Genomic DNA, 12,898 nt, shown 5'->3' on the forward strand with positions numbered 1-12,898 from the left:
ACAGTCCCAACACGAGGGCAGCTAGAGCTTGTTTGTCAGTCCAGCCGTTCGTTTCAGCAACCATCTCGAATTGGAGCTTGTATACGGCCCATGAAGAGGTCCCATCAAATGGTGGTAACTTTAACTTTTCCCCTCCTGTGGCTAGTGTGCCCGAAAAACTGGTGGTGCCGTTGGCCACTTTAATCTCCAACTTCTGGAGGCGATTCTCGTGGCCTTCTACCTTTTCGTTGACACCGTTGAGGCGCTTTTCGTGATTTTCGACTTTAATGTCAACTGCCACAATTTTATCCTGGACCTCAGCCATCTCCTTTTTCCATTCTGCGGTTGCGTCGTGTACCTCACGGAGGAGTTGGAACTGATTCTTTTGTTCCTCCTGTAGAATTCTAGCTTGTTCCTCTTGAGCTTCCTTCTGACCCCGTAGCTCTTGCTGCAGAATTCTAGCTTGTTCCTCCTGCCTTCTAGCTTGTTCTTTCAGGAGGACCAGAATCGCATTGAAGTCTATTTCCGGCTTTGGGGATACTGCCACCGCTGTATCTGACGCTGCGGCGGTGTCTGTAGGGTCCCCAGCTGCGGCGCGGCTTCGGGTCTGCATCCTCTCCTTCTCTTCTTCTCGCGGAGTAAGCGGCATTTTCAATCCCACTTCTGACACCAAATGTTACGTTCGTGGGGTGGGTTCGTGATTGAAAAGCACTTTTAACACCGATGAATAAGAGTAGGATTTATTTTCACACTGTTACTTAACTTTACAAAACACTTAAAAACAGTTCACAGTAATTTCGCACTCGAAAACTCACTTACAAGTCGCTTTGATTCTCTTCGATGTTTATCGCTCGGTATCGCATTCGAAACTGTCCTCCGCCGCAACCTCACCCGGCTTTTATACCCCCGGTGAATCGGTCCACAAAGTTCGAGAACAGTCCAGCTAGGACGTCATACCTACATCTCGAATGTTCCGGAAACGAGTAGAGTGTCTGTCTCTTTCATGTGCTATCTCTCTCACACAGTTACTAGAATATTCCGGAAACAGGATCATCAGTCTGTTTCTCTCACACATATAGGCTATCCTTGTCACACACCTTCTCGAATGTTCTCAGTATAGCTGTCTCTTTCTAATCGTGCTATCTCTTTCACTCCTATGGAAAATTTCGCCATATACTGAAATGTACTTCAGAGGCCCATAAGGGGTCCTGAAAACGCCTGAAAACGGGTTTTCAGGTTATGGCGTCATCGGATAGAGGGTGGCCTGAAACGGACTGAAAACATGTTTCAGGCGCCTGAAAACAACGGCAACTTGGGTGAAATTTTGATAAACTAATATGTGATAGAGCATCCTCTGAAACGGCCTGAAACCGTATTCCAGCCTACTGAAAACGCCTCCAATGGGTCGAAAAGCACGATCAAAGTTTCCACCTAACCCACCGCCGTAACAATATTGTTTATACTATTATAGTACATACTGTTTTATTTTAACAGTTTATATTGGTTTTGTTTTTAGGATATATTTTGTACGTGTTTTGATTACTTGTACCTACTGTTGATTTATTAATTTATTAGTGTAAAACTATAAAAAAAAAATAACTTAGTTTTTGAGTACGTNTTCTCGTATTAAATAGTATAAGTGTCAGAGGGACCGCACGACACGAACTTCGAGTTTCGTAGTAGCCCTGCTGGACCTTTGTCTACAGTGGCGCCAACTGGTGAACGCGAAAACGGTGGTCTTCATTGGTTTTAGTTCACTTATAATCATAATAGTTATTTTCAGTGTAAAATTTTATTCGTAAATTAATTTGTCGAGTTTTTTGTTCCACAGTGGACGTCTTCCAGCTGATATGGATATTGGATATACCTGCTAAGGAACTGCTTGGAGACTCTCGGTCCGTTCCTCATGTGTGAGTAGACGACGTCTGCGAGAGCGGATATGAAAGTCGGACTGTCGTTGGGGCGGATGATTTGAATTATACCGCCTGTGAAAGGACAAAATAAAACTAGTATAAAAAAAAAATTAAGGAGCTGTTTCACCATCCATTGATTAGCGTTAACCGACGGTTAAATGTGATGCCGTCTCCGTCTATTCAAACAAAACAAAGAGAGACGGCATCAACCTAACGCCAGTTAACGCTAATCAATGGATGGTGAAACAGCCCTAACCTACTAATCCTACTAATATTATAAATGTGAAAGTTTGTGAGTGAGTGAGTATGTTTGTTACTTCTTCACGCTGAAACGGCTGGACGGATTTGGAAGAAAATGGTAGTTAGATAGTTGAACATCTGAAATAAAACATAGGCTACTTTTTTATCCCGATATTCCCACGGATAGGGATGAAATCTCGAAATAACAACCGATGGGCTTAGTCATAAAATGTACGTATATAGCTGGACATCTGAAATAACACATAGGCTGCTTTTTACCCGATATTCCCACGGATAAGATAAAATCTCGAACTAACAACCGCTGGGTTTAGAGTCATGAAATTTGGCACGGTTGTTATATAATATAACGTCAATGAAAACCACGATGTAATTTTAGGGAATTCCCACGAGAATTTAATAAAATCCCGGGATTTCAGTTCAACTGCTGTATCTAATAATTTACGCGTGCGAAGCCGCGGGTAAACGCTAACAAAATAAAATAAAATTAGTATTTTATAATATGGGAAAGTATGTACAGTGCCGGTCAATAGCTAAGTTCACTCTGTGATTTCGGCTATTTTATATCAGTATTTCGGAGCGTCCAAGGTGGTCAAAAATATTGGACAATGCACTCTATTGTTAAGTGTATTAGAGTTCATTTTTGACCACCTTGGCCACTCCGAAATCTGATGGCGAGTGTACCGCTGCCAAGTTTTAATTTAATATTCGAGAAAATACTATAAGAAAAGATAAAGTCAAAGTAAAAGTCTAAATATCTTTATTCATTTAAGCTATAACAAGCAGTTATGAATGTCAAAAAAAATCTACACCGGTTCAGAAAAAACATCTGTTGAGAAGAATCCAGCAAGAAACTCAACGAGGTATATTTTTTTAAACAGATTTACAATATTATTAAACGATATCTACACATCATAAGTATTTAACACAACTTTATTTTAACACTTTAAGTTCGCTATTTGAACGGATTAATGCGGATGCGGAATTTTTTCCAAAATACCCCTGTCCATGATATATCATTAACTTTATAATACGCCTTAGATATTAATGTCTTCTTGACAATAGATCTGAATTTTGTATCCGTTTCATTTGTAATATTTTTTGGAATTTTATTATAAAAAAGTATGCAATCTCCCAGAAACGACTGCTTGTTAGGCCTGTCAGATGAACTTTCAAGATCCCTGTGTTTCTAGTAGCCTTTGGCTATTCACTAAATCCTTGTTCCAACCATTCCATGCTCACCTCTTTGGCCACTTCATCACAATACTCGATGTCCAGTTCGTGTAGTGTTTCTATGTGTTCGTTCACAAACGCTATGGGCACCAGGATCATATGTTTTCTGCCCTGTTTTGCGTATAGCTGAAATAAAAAAAATTATACTTATAGCGTTTTGCAATTAATCCTATTTATATTATAAATGCGAAAGTTGATAGCTGGACGTCTGGAATAACAGATAGGCTACTTTTTATCCCGAAATTCCAACGGGATAGGGATAAAATCTCGAAATAACCGTTGGGCTTAGAGTCATGAAATTTAGTATGTAGGTAGCTGGACGTCTGGAATAACACAAAGGCTACTTTTATCCCGATATTCCCACGGGACAGGGATAAAATCTTGAAATTTCAAGCTCTATTCAATTGTAACTAACAAATCGAGTAGTTAGCGCGTGCGAAGTCGCGGGTAAACTCTAGTTAATTAGAATAGGTAAGAATGCTGGCAGAAGAGGCGGGCAGAGAAAGAAGTCAGTGAGCCGAGTTCAAAAGAAATGCATAAGAGCAGTGTGCAATATGCATATTCTGGTTAGGAGGTAGCAAAGGATATCCAGACCACCAGACGACCAGATGGCCTAGTGGTTAGAGAACCTGACTACGAAGCTTGAGGTCCCGGGTTCGATTCCCGTGTCGGGGCAGATATTTGTATGAAAAATACGAATGTTTGTTCTCGGGTCTTGGGTGTTTAATATGTATTTAAGTATGTATCTATCTATATAATTATATTTATCCGTTGCTTAGTACCCATAACACAAGCTTTGCTAAGCTTACTTTGGGACTAGGTCAATTGGTGTGAATTGTCCCGTGATATTTATTTATTTATTTATCCAGTACACACACACACACACAAACATCACGCCTGTATTCCCAAATGGGGTAGGCAGAGCACACGAAACGTTACCGCTTCGGAGCCACTTTTAGCAATTTTAGGTTTTAAGTTTGACAAAAACGGTACAATAGTGACAGGTTGCTAGCCTGTCGCCTACGGTATACCTTAACCTATATCCTCAGTCGCCTCTTACGACATCCACGGAAGAAATGGAGAGGTGTAATTCTAACCCGACACCACACGGATATCCAGTAGGTGAGGTTAATTAAGCCAAAAAATTTCTAAGTCCTTATATTGGTTACCCTTTGGTACACCCGGACACGCATGTTCTGATTGGTTTTTTGGAATCTTTTTGTATTTTTTATTTCAATTCCAAATTTTTGTTACTTTTACGGTCATCCCGTAAAACCCATATCGGAAATACAAAAAAGTAACAAAAATTTGGAATAGAAATAAAAAATACAAAAAGATTCCAAAAAACCAATCTTATTTTGAGTGCTGAAAGTTTCTCGATGAGGGCTACAGCATAGATGTTGCTAGTGTCACTGCTTAAGTGACTAAATAAGAAACAAACAGGCTGAGATATGTGGTGCATAGGGAAAATTCGTGTCTGTACCGTTGTCCAGCGATGGTGTAGCGGTAGCACGTGGCACGAAATGCCGAGGACCTGGGTTCGATTCCCAGCGCTGGTCTTATTTTTCTGGTTTTTCTGTGCATCTATATTTCAGTTTGTATTTTCGATACGCATATTCTGGCCTTATGTATACCTCTATATTCATCATCATCATCATCATCAATATCATCATCATCTCAGCCGTAGGAAGTCCACTGTTGGACATAGGCCTCCCCCATAGACCTCCAGTTGCTTCGGTTGGAAGCGGTCTGCATCCACCGTGAACCCGCGGTTTTAACCAGGTCCGTCCATCTCGTTGGTAGCCGGGCATTTGCCAAGGATTCTTAGCACCCCATGCCCCCCGTTCATTTTTATCTTGAGGGCGGGATTGCCAATACTCGCCACCCTTGGCAAGCGGGATGGCGAGCGCAGTATAAGATGTATAGTTTGTCACGACGCTGCTGCCCATCTTTTGATATCATCCCTCAGCCGGCTTCTACGGCGCCCAGGAGAAGAGGGTGGGGGGGGGGACATCAAACTCACTTTGATAGCGTCGTCAGTGTACGTGGTTGTAACCACGGCAGCGGGCTCACTTTGGACTGCCACACCAGCCAGAGGTGCATGTCTCTATACACTGCCTGGATGGCGACATTAGTGGCAACTCACCTTGATGGCGTCATCAGTGTACGGTTGTAGCCACGGCAGCGGGCCCACTTTGGACTGCCACACCAGCCGGTGGGGGTTGGGGACCCCGAGCTGGGACATGGTTAAAGCCACCGTAGCGGCCACCTCGTGGGGATAAGTGTCTCCTCTCGATACTGCCTGGGGGGTCGAAAACAATGAAAAGGTTTAAATCATAGCAGAGCAGAGATACATACATAAAATCACGCCTCTTTCCCAACGGGGTAGGCAGAGACTACATCCTTCCACTTGCTACGATCCTGGCATACAACTCTCGCTTCCTCTACTTCATGCATGCACGTCGGTTTAGAGTACTCCTGACCCGACCTTTCTTCAGAACGTCCTCGATTTGATCGTGGTACGTTCGTCTAGGCCTTCCTCTTCCAACGTTCCCATTCACGCTCGTCTTATAGATCTGCCTAGTCAATCTGTTATCATTCATTTACTCAACTTGCCCAAACCATCCAAGCATAGATAGATCGTATTGTGAAAATTATATTTTTACATTACATCATAGTGTTTATCTGCGGCTATTAGTTATTTTATTCTGCTGATGATTTAAAACTCCATATTTACTGAATTCTAATGGGACTTTCCTAAAATTATGATATTATACCTAACTACCGTCGCAATAAAAAGTAGCCCATGTGTCATTACAGACGTCCGACTATCTACATATCGTCACTACTTTGAAAAAAGCTGGTATCTCAAACTCGATGATCCATCCGAATGAACTTAATGATCATTGTTTTAAGGGTCAAATTTGTTGACGTATTGATTTGAGATACGAGATTTTTCAAAGTAGTGACGATATCAAATTCCATCCAAATCTATCTCGCCGTTTTCGCTTGAAGGAGCAACAAACATACACACACAAACTTTCGCGTCATCTACTATTAATATTAGTAGAAGTTAAAGTTTTTTCTGCCTTGTCATCATCATCATCATCAGCCGGATGCCGTCCGCTGCTGAACACAGGCCTCCCCTTAGAACGACAACTCGCCACTGCTTTCCGAGACTTACGGGCAAGTCTCGCGACGTCAGCCCACCTGGTGGGAGGCCTGCCAACGCTTCGTCTTCCGGTTCGTGGTCGCCACTCGAGGACTTTTCTCCACCAACGGGCGTCATTCGAGCGATTTTGGGCATATTTTTAACAGCTATAGCCCTGTTTATTTATTTATTTGTTTGGGTCAAATCCTGGAAGCTGAATTTGACCCACTTCCAGCGGTCCAATTGACTTGAAATAATCTGGTAGTGACACCTTGGTGGTCCTGCCAGGATCGTCTCCGCAGGAGGGAACTCCTCAATGGTTAATAGTACAGACTTGAAATTTGGTACGGATATGCAGTTTAAATGACAATGCAAGTACAGTCAAAAAAAAGTACAGTCAGCAAAAAAGCTTGTATTCAAAATGTATTTTTTTAACAGAAACTTATTTCTGCCTTGTACATACCTTTAAAGGCAGGCTATGTGCTGTGAACATGATGAGCACGTCATCTCGCATTGACTCGTCAAACTTCAATAGTTTCTCCTGGATTCTCTCTGCAAACACTTGTGCTAGCAGCGGATGGGTCGCCCACCGCTCTATCATACTGAATTCTATGTTGCTAGGGATCGGCCTGGGAAAGAAACACATATCAATACATTAGAGAGAAATAAGATGGATTCCTGGGTGAAAAAATATATTATAAATGCGAAAGTGTGTTTGTGTGTTTGTCCGTCTTTCACGCCGTAACGGAGCGACGGATCGACGTGATTTTTGGCATAGAGATAGTTTATGGGCCCGAGAGTGACATAGGCTACTTTTTATCCCGGAAAAATGCACAGTTCCCGAGGGAACAGCGCGCGATAACCGAATACCACGCGGGCGGAGCCGCGGGCAAAAGCTAGTAATATTATAAAAGTGAAAGTTTGTGAGTGAGTGAGTGAGTGAGTTTGTGAGTGATTGAGTATGAGTTGAGTATGTTTGTTACTTCTTCACGCTGAAACGGCAAGACGGATTTGGATAAAATTTAGCAAAAAGTTAGTTTATAACCTGGATTAAAACATAGGATACTTTTAATCCCGATATTCCATAGGATAGAGATAAAATTTCGAATAACAACCGCTGGGTTTAGATCATGAAATTTGGCATGGGTGTTTTAATTTAACGTCAATGAAAACCACGATGTAATTTTAGGGAATTCCCACGAGAATTTAATAAATCCCGGAATTTCAATTCAACTGCTGTATCTAATGATTTGCGCGTGCGAAGCCGCGGGTAAAACGCTAGTGTTCTATATGAAAAAAAATATGTTAGATTAACAGAAATATTGGCCCTCTCATTCTGAGAGGAGGCCTGTGCCCAGCCGTGGGATTTTATATAGGCTGGGGTAGTGATTGACACTTTTTTTCTTTTGTCAATCAATCAAACCAAATATGACAATAGAGTTTTTTTTTTATGTAGCCTGTATTATGTCCCACTGCTGGGCAAAGGCCTCCCCTTTTCTCAAGGACAGGGAAGAGTGGAGGAGAGACAAACCTAACCTACTGTGCTCAATAAAACCATAAAATACATCGAGATAAAGTTGGAAAACCCCCGACATTGTCACTTCAAAGCTCAATATCTCAAAAACGGCTGAACCGATTCTGATAAAACATATGTAAGAACCATCGCTAGAAAACCTGCTTTCAAAAAAAATCCGCTTTCAAATCGGTCACCCGTTTAAGAGCTACGGCGCCACAGACAGACACACATAGCGGTCAAACTTTAACACCCCTCTTTTTGCGTTGGGGGTTAAAAATACATTCTCCGCAACACATCCTCGGACGTCTCTGGTTGAAACGCAGCCTTAGGCACTTGTCTCACCGCCAGCGAGGAAACGAACAAAAGATATAAGATCCTGTGTGAGTAAAAGAGACACATATATTAATAGTTGATCGCTGGCTGTTCACACTGTCGGCGAGAACTCGCTCTTACATCTTTTGTCGCAGCGACAAGAGCTATAAAACTCGCTGAGCTATAGATACTCGCTCAGCGATGTCAGCTTGGCGGCCGCCCCGCACGAGCGAGTCGAGTGGAGCGAGTAATCGCCCGTCGCACTCGCTTACAGCCGAGCGACAAAACTACACTCGCTTCTCGCTGCTCGCCCACTCGTTTCTAGTTACTCGCTCTACTCGCTTCTCGCTCATCGTCGGCGGTGGGACAAGTGCCTTTTGTGGTATTGCTCTTACCTGTTCTTGTAGAAGTCGGCTATAGCATTGAAACTGGAGCCAGTGGTTGCACAGCTGTATTGAGGGTACTGGGAGAATATGACCGCGCGTTCTACGCCGTCCCTGCGTTAAATGACATTCGTATTTAATTAGTGTACGTCTTAGAAATTATATTAGTCAAAAGAAAATAAGGGCCACTTGATTCTAATGAGGTAGGTAACAAACAAACAGACTTACAAACTTTTGCATTTATAATGTTAGTGCTATGTACTAACTTCTCGAGCTGCTCAAAGGTCTCATGGGTGAACGGAGGCACGTATCTGAAGGCCACATAGTGCTGGTGGGGACCTGTCTCCGGGCTTATCAGGTCCAGTTGGTCTGTCAGCAATTTGCCTGCAACAAATCGTATAATTCATAAGACTCAAAGTCAAAATATCTTTACTTAATTTAGGCTGCAAGCACTAATGAATGTCAAAAAAATCAACCACTGGTCCAGAAATACCTGTGTTGAGAAGAATGCGGCAAAAAACTCAATAAGGTATATGTTTTTTTTACATCACAAATACAAATACCACTTGACTACCTTGCTGTTGTGCTAGTTGTTGGTCGGTGAAACACGTTTTTAAACCAGCGTCAGCGCCTGCAAAAAGAGGTGTTATAAATTTGACTGGCACTAATGAATGTCAAAAAAATCTGTCTACCTGTGTTGAGAAGAATGCGCCACTCAATAAGGTATATGCATCTACATCTTACAATGCTGTTGCAGTTGTTGGTCGGTGCAACAGTTTTTAACCCGCGACGCAAAAAGAGGGGTGTTATAAGTTTGACCGGCTATGTGTGTCTGTCTGTGGCACCGTAGCTCTTAAACGGCTGGACCAATTTAAATGCGGTTTTTTTTATCGAAAATACAAACTGAGACATGGATGCACAGAAAAACCAGAAAAGAGACCAGCGCTGGGAATCGAACCCAGGTCCTCAGCAATCCGTGCTGCGTGCTATAACCCCTACACCACCGCTGGACAGGAATCTAGACACGAATTTTTCCTATGCATACATATCTCAGGTTGCTTATTTCTACTACGCTACTTATGCAGCAGCACTAGCGACATCTATGTTCCGCTCTCATCGAGAGACGTCACACTCTTTCGGAACCAACCGCTCACCCAGACAAGAGATGTCGCTACTAAGCAATCAAATTATGATTGCCGTATGGAATATAAACAGTTGATAAAAGTGCGCTAAATATGAGACTATACAATTGCATGTTATCTAATATTCTAGTCATTAGAAAAGCCAATCAGGACCTTGCAAATGTGTCCATTTCAATATAGGTGAGCCTCCTCCGATCTCCTTGTACTTTTTCTGCACTTCCGCCGTCCTGCGCGTTGCAATCCAAGGTCCCAGCTTGCTTTGAACAGGCAGCTGGATCATGTCCCTATCTGTCATTATACGGAGGAGGTAGTCCCCAACCTGTAAAGACATTAATATTTAAAAGTATATTTATATAAGCCCAAGTTGGGCGTAGGGAGCGTTTAAGTATTACGTAACGCAATTTGGGGAGAGGGGGGTCTTGTAAAACGTTACGATGCGTTACAGGGGCGGGAGGGTTCAAACAACGCGTTACGTCACCGTTTGTAACAAGTATGTATGTACTATAATGTCCTCAAAAGTGGGAAATTCGCATTATCAGTTGTTGTTCTTGGCCTATAAATGCTCTCATGCTGAGCTGCCCGAATGACTGTGCCAAAAAATGCCACCTTTTAATTCGGAAAACGGCTAAAGAAAAGCTAAAAAAAAAAGAAATAGAAATGAGTCATTTGGGTGTTACGTAACGTTTAGGAAGGGGGAGGGGGTACAGAAAAATGTTACGGCGCGTTACATGGGGGGGGAGGGTTACGTATTACTCGAATGCCCCCTTAAAAACTAAAAAGAAGTAAATTTCGTTTTACCTGATCCGTAGTTTCCGGACCGCCCATGTTGAGCATAACAATAGCAGTCTTGGGCTGGATGCCTGCCACTGAAGACATCCTCCGGATCATGGAAGAGCCCTTGCCTATAAATTTTTAATTATTATAAAGTTAGGCTCTTGTCACTATTGTACCATTTTTGTCAAACTTTAAAACCTAAAATTGCTAAAAGTGGCTCCAAAGCTGTAACGTTTTGTGTGCTCTGCCTATCCCTTTTGGGAATACAGGCGTGATGTTTGTGTGTGTGTATAAAGTTGGGTAGTCAGCTAGTCGGGTTTAAGATAGGTATTTATGAGGTATTAACAGGCTGGTTTCTTGGGATAGATCAGATGTTCCCAAACTTGTCTTGTCTAATGCTCACTTTTCAAACAAAAAAATAGGTACCATAAGCAAATCATCTTTTTTAATATAATAAAATAAATATCACTCATAATAAAGCATTTCAACTAATAAGATTTCAAAATAAATGAAGGTGTTAAAAATATCAATACATGGTTTTGTTTACATATTTTTAGAATATTATTTTATATTATTATTATTATTATAGCCTCTTTATTTCCATTTTGAATCAATCATCATCATTTATAATCAAAAGTGCATGCATTACATATTCAAATCAATCATTTCATTATACAATTATTACATATACATTAAAAAATTACATAACATTTCATTTCATAATAAATAGCAATTAGTTATAAAACAATTCAATATGGACCCCTCAACGGGTAAAGGCCTCCTCCATTTCGTTCCACAAGTGTCTGTCCTTTGCTTTAGTAAGCCAGTTTTCGCCAGCATTTCTCACTAAATCATATTTTTAGAATATTATTTTATATACCATTGCCTAATATACTGTAAATGTACAATTTCGCTAGTCAAAAATGGTATTTTTTTACGATTAACAAATACTACAATATTGTTGCTTCTCAAGATCATAGAATAAAGTCTTGACTATAATAAACATACATCGTTATCGCAGGGGCAAAAACGATTTGACAGTACTGAAAGATTATGACAAATAAGCATAACAGAAGTGACACTTAAATCGAGCAACATTTTATGCCTACGAGTTCAAAACTTATTAACTTTATTTCTAACATCAGACCTCCACACTTGACTTGATTGATAATACATATTAAAAAAGATTAACTACGCAATCGCAACGCAAACTCTTCAGTCACTTTTCCTATTTGACATTGTCATTTATTAATTATTCGTAATAATAATTGTGTTTACAACATAATTACCGAGTGCTTTAAAAAATGCTGCGAAGGAAAAAAAAACGTGTGATGAATTTGTGGAGTTGTGGATAAAGGATTACGGCGAATTACAGGCTCGCGATACAAAATTATATTGCTCTAAGTGCAACGTTAGTTTCCGTCAAAGAAAATCTTTTGTGGAACGACATTTCAACTCGCAATTTTAACTTCTTAGATGCTTACAATTTGTAGGCAGAATATACCCGTTTTACTAAATAAACATTCTGTTGTATCTATTCTTTAACTGATTTGTTTTTGCTCCCGCGATAACGATGTATGATAATGAAATTACTTCAATAGCACAAGTAGGAACTTCGATAGCACAATGTTGCATTCTTAAATTTAGCGTTAATATGCCGGATTCACTCTAAATTAAACAACAATAACTTACTTAACCAGTTAAACAGGAACTAAATGCATATACTTAAGTAATTATCATGTTTTCCTACTTACAAATCGACGAAATCATTATCGTTTTCTGATTCGGCTCCTTGAAAAATATCGATGTTGATTTAAAAATTGTATCACAAAATGCAAGATTATCTATGTTGTAGTTAACATGTAAAGTTAAAACTATATTTTAAACAGTTTTTCATTAATAAAATCGTATTTATGTCGCGGTTATCTGCTGCATTAGTTGCATTACTTACAATGAAAATTTTTTTTGAATGATTTTGAACTTCTTGAACGAATGATGAACAGAAAAGTCAGATCAGAACAGGGCTTGTTAACGTTATATTACTTCACACTATAAGTAAGTTAATTCTCGGTAAAAATCATATTCAAATAGTAAGTACCGGTAAAAAAATATAACGTTAAATGGTAACTTAACATATAGTACCGTTACCTGATTAACGTTATTTTTACCGGTAAATTTACTTGACATTGTAGGGCTAGTTAACGTTACCCAATTGAAAGAAAGAAGAAGAAAGAAAA

The 12,898-nt window shown here is 40.4% G+C and overlaps 1 protein-coding gene across 1 annotated transcript; it reads right to left on the bottom strand.

Annotated features, from left to right (window-relative positions):
* Positions 1-3,353: 3,353 nt before the first annotated feature.
* LOC141444999 (ferrochelatase, mitochondrial-like) lies at positions 3,354-12,606 on the bottom strand. The gene is made up of 8 exons (XM_074110778.1): positions 12,416-12,606; positions 10,686-10,789; positions 10,041-10,206; positions 9,012-9,129; positions 8,758-8,859; positions 6,998-7,163; positions 5,530-5,685; positions 3,354-3,509 (listed from the first exon to the last, which is right to left on the bottom strand). Exons 1-8 carry the CDS (start codon positions 12,429-12,431, stop codon positions 3,354-3,356), a joined length of 984 nt encoding a protein of 327 aa, XP_073966879.1. The 5' UTR covers positions 12,432-12,606.
* Between the last annotated feature and the right edge of the window lie 292 nt (positions 12,607-12,898).

The sequence above is a fragment of the Choristoneura fumiferana genome, unplaced genomic scaffold, assembly GCF_025370935.1.
Source record: "Choristoneura fumiferana unplaced genomic scaffold, NRCan_CFum_1 Sck3bRy_12;HRSCAF=142_pilon, whole genome shotgun sequence".
NCBI classification, from domain to species: Eukaryota; Metazoa; Arthropoda; class Insecta; order Lepidoptera; family Tortricidae; genus Choristoneura; species Choristoneura fumiferana.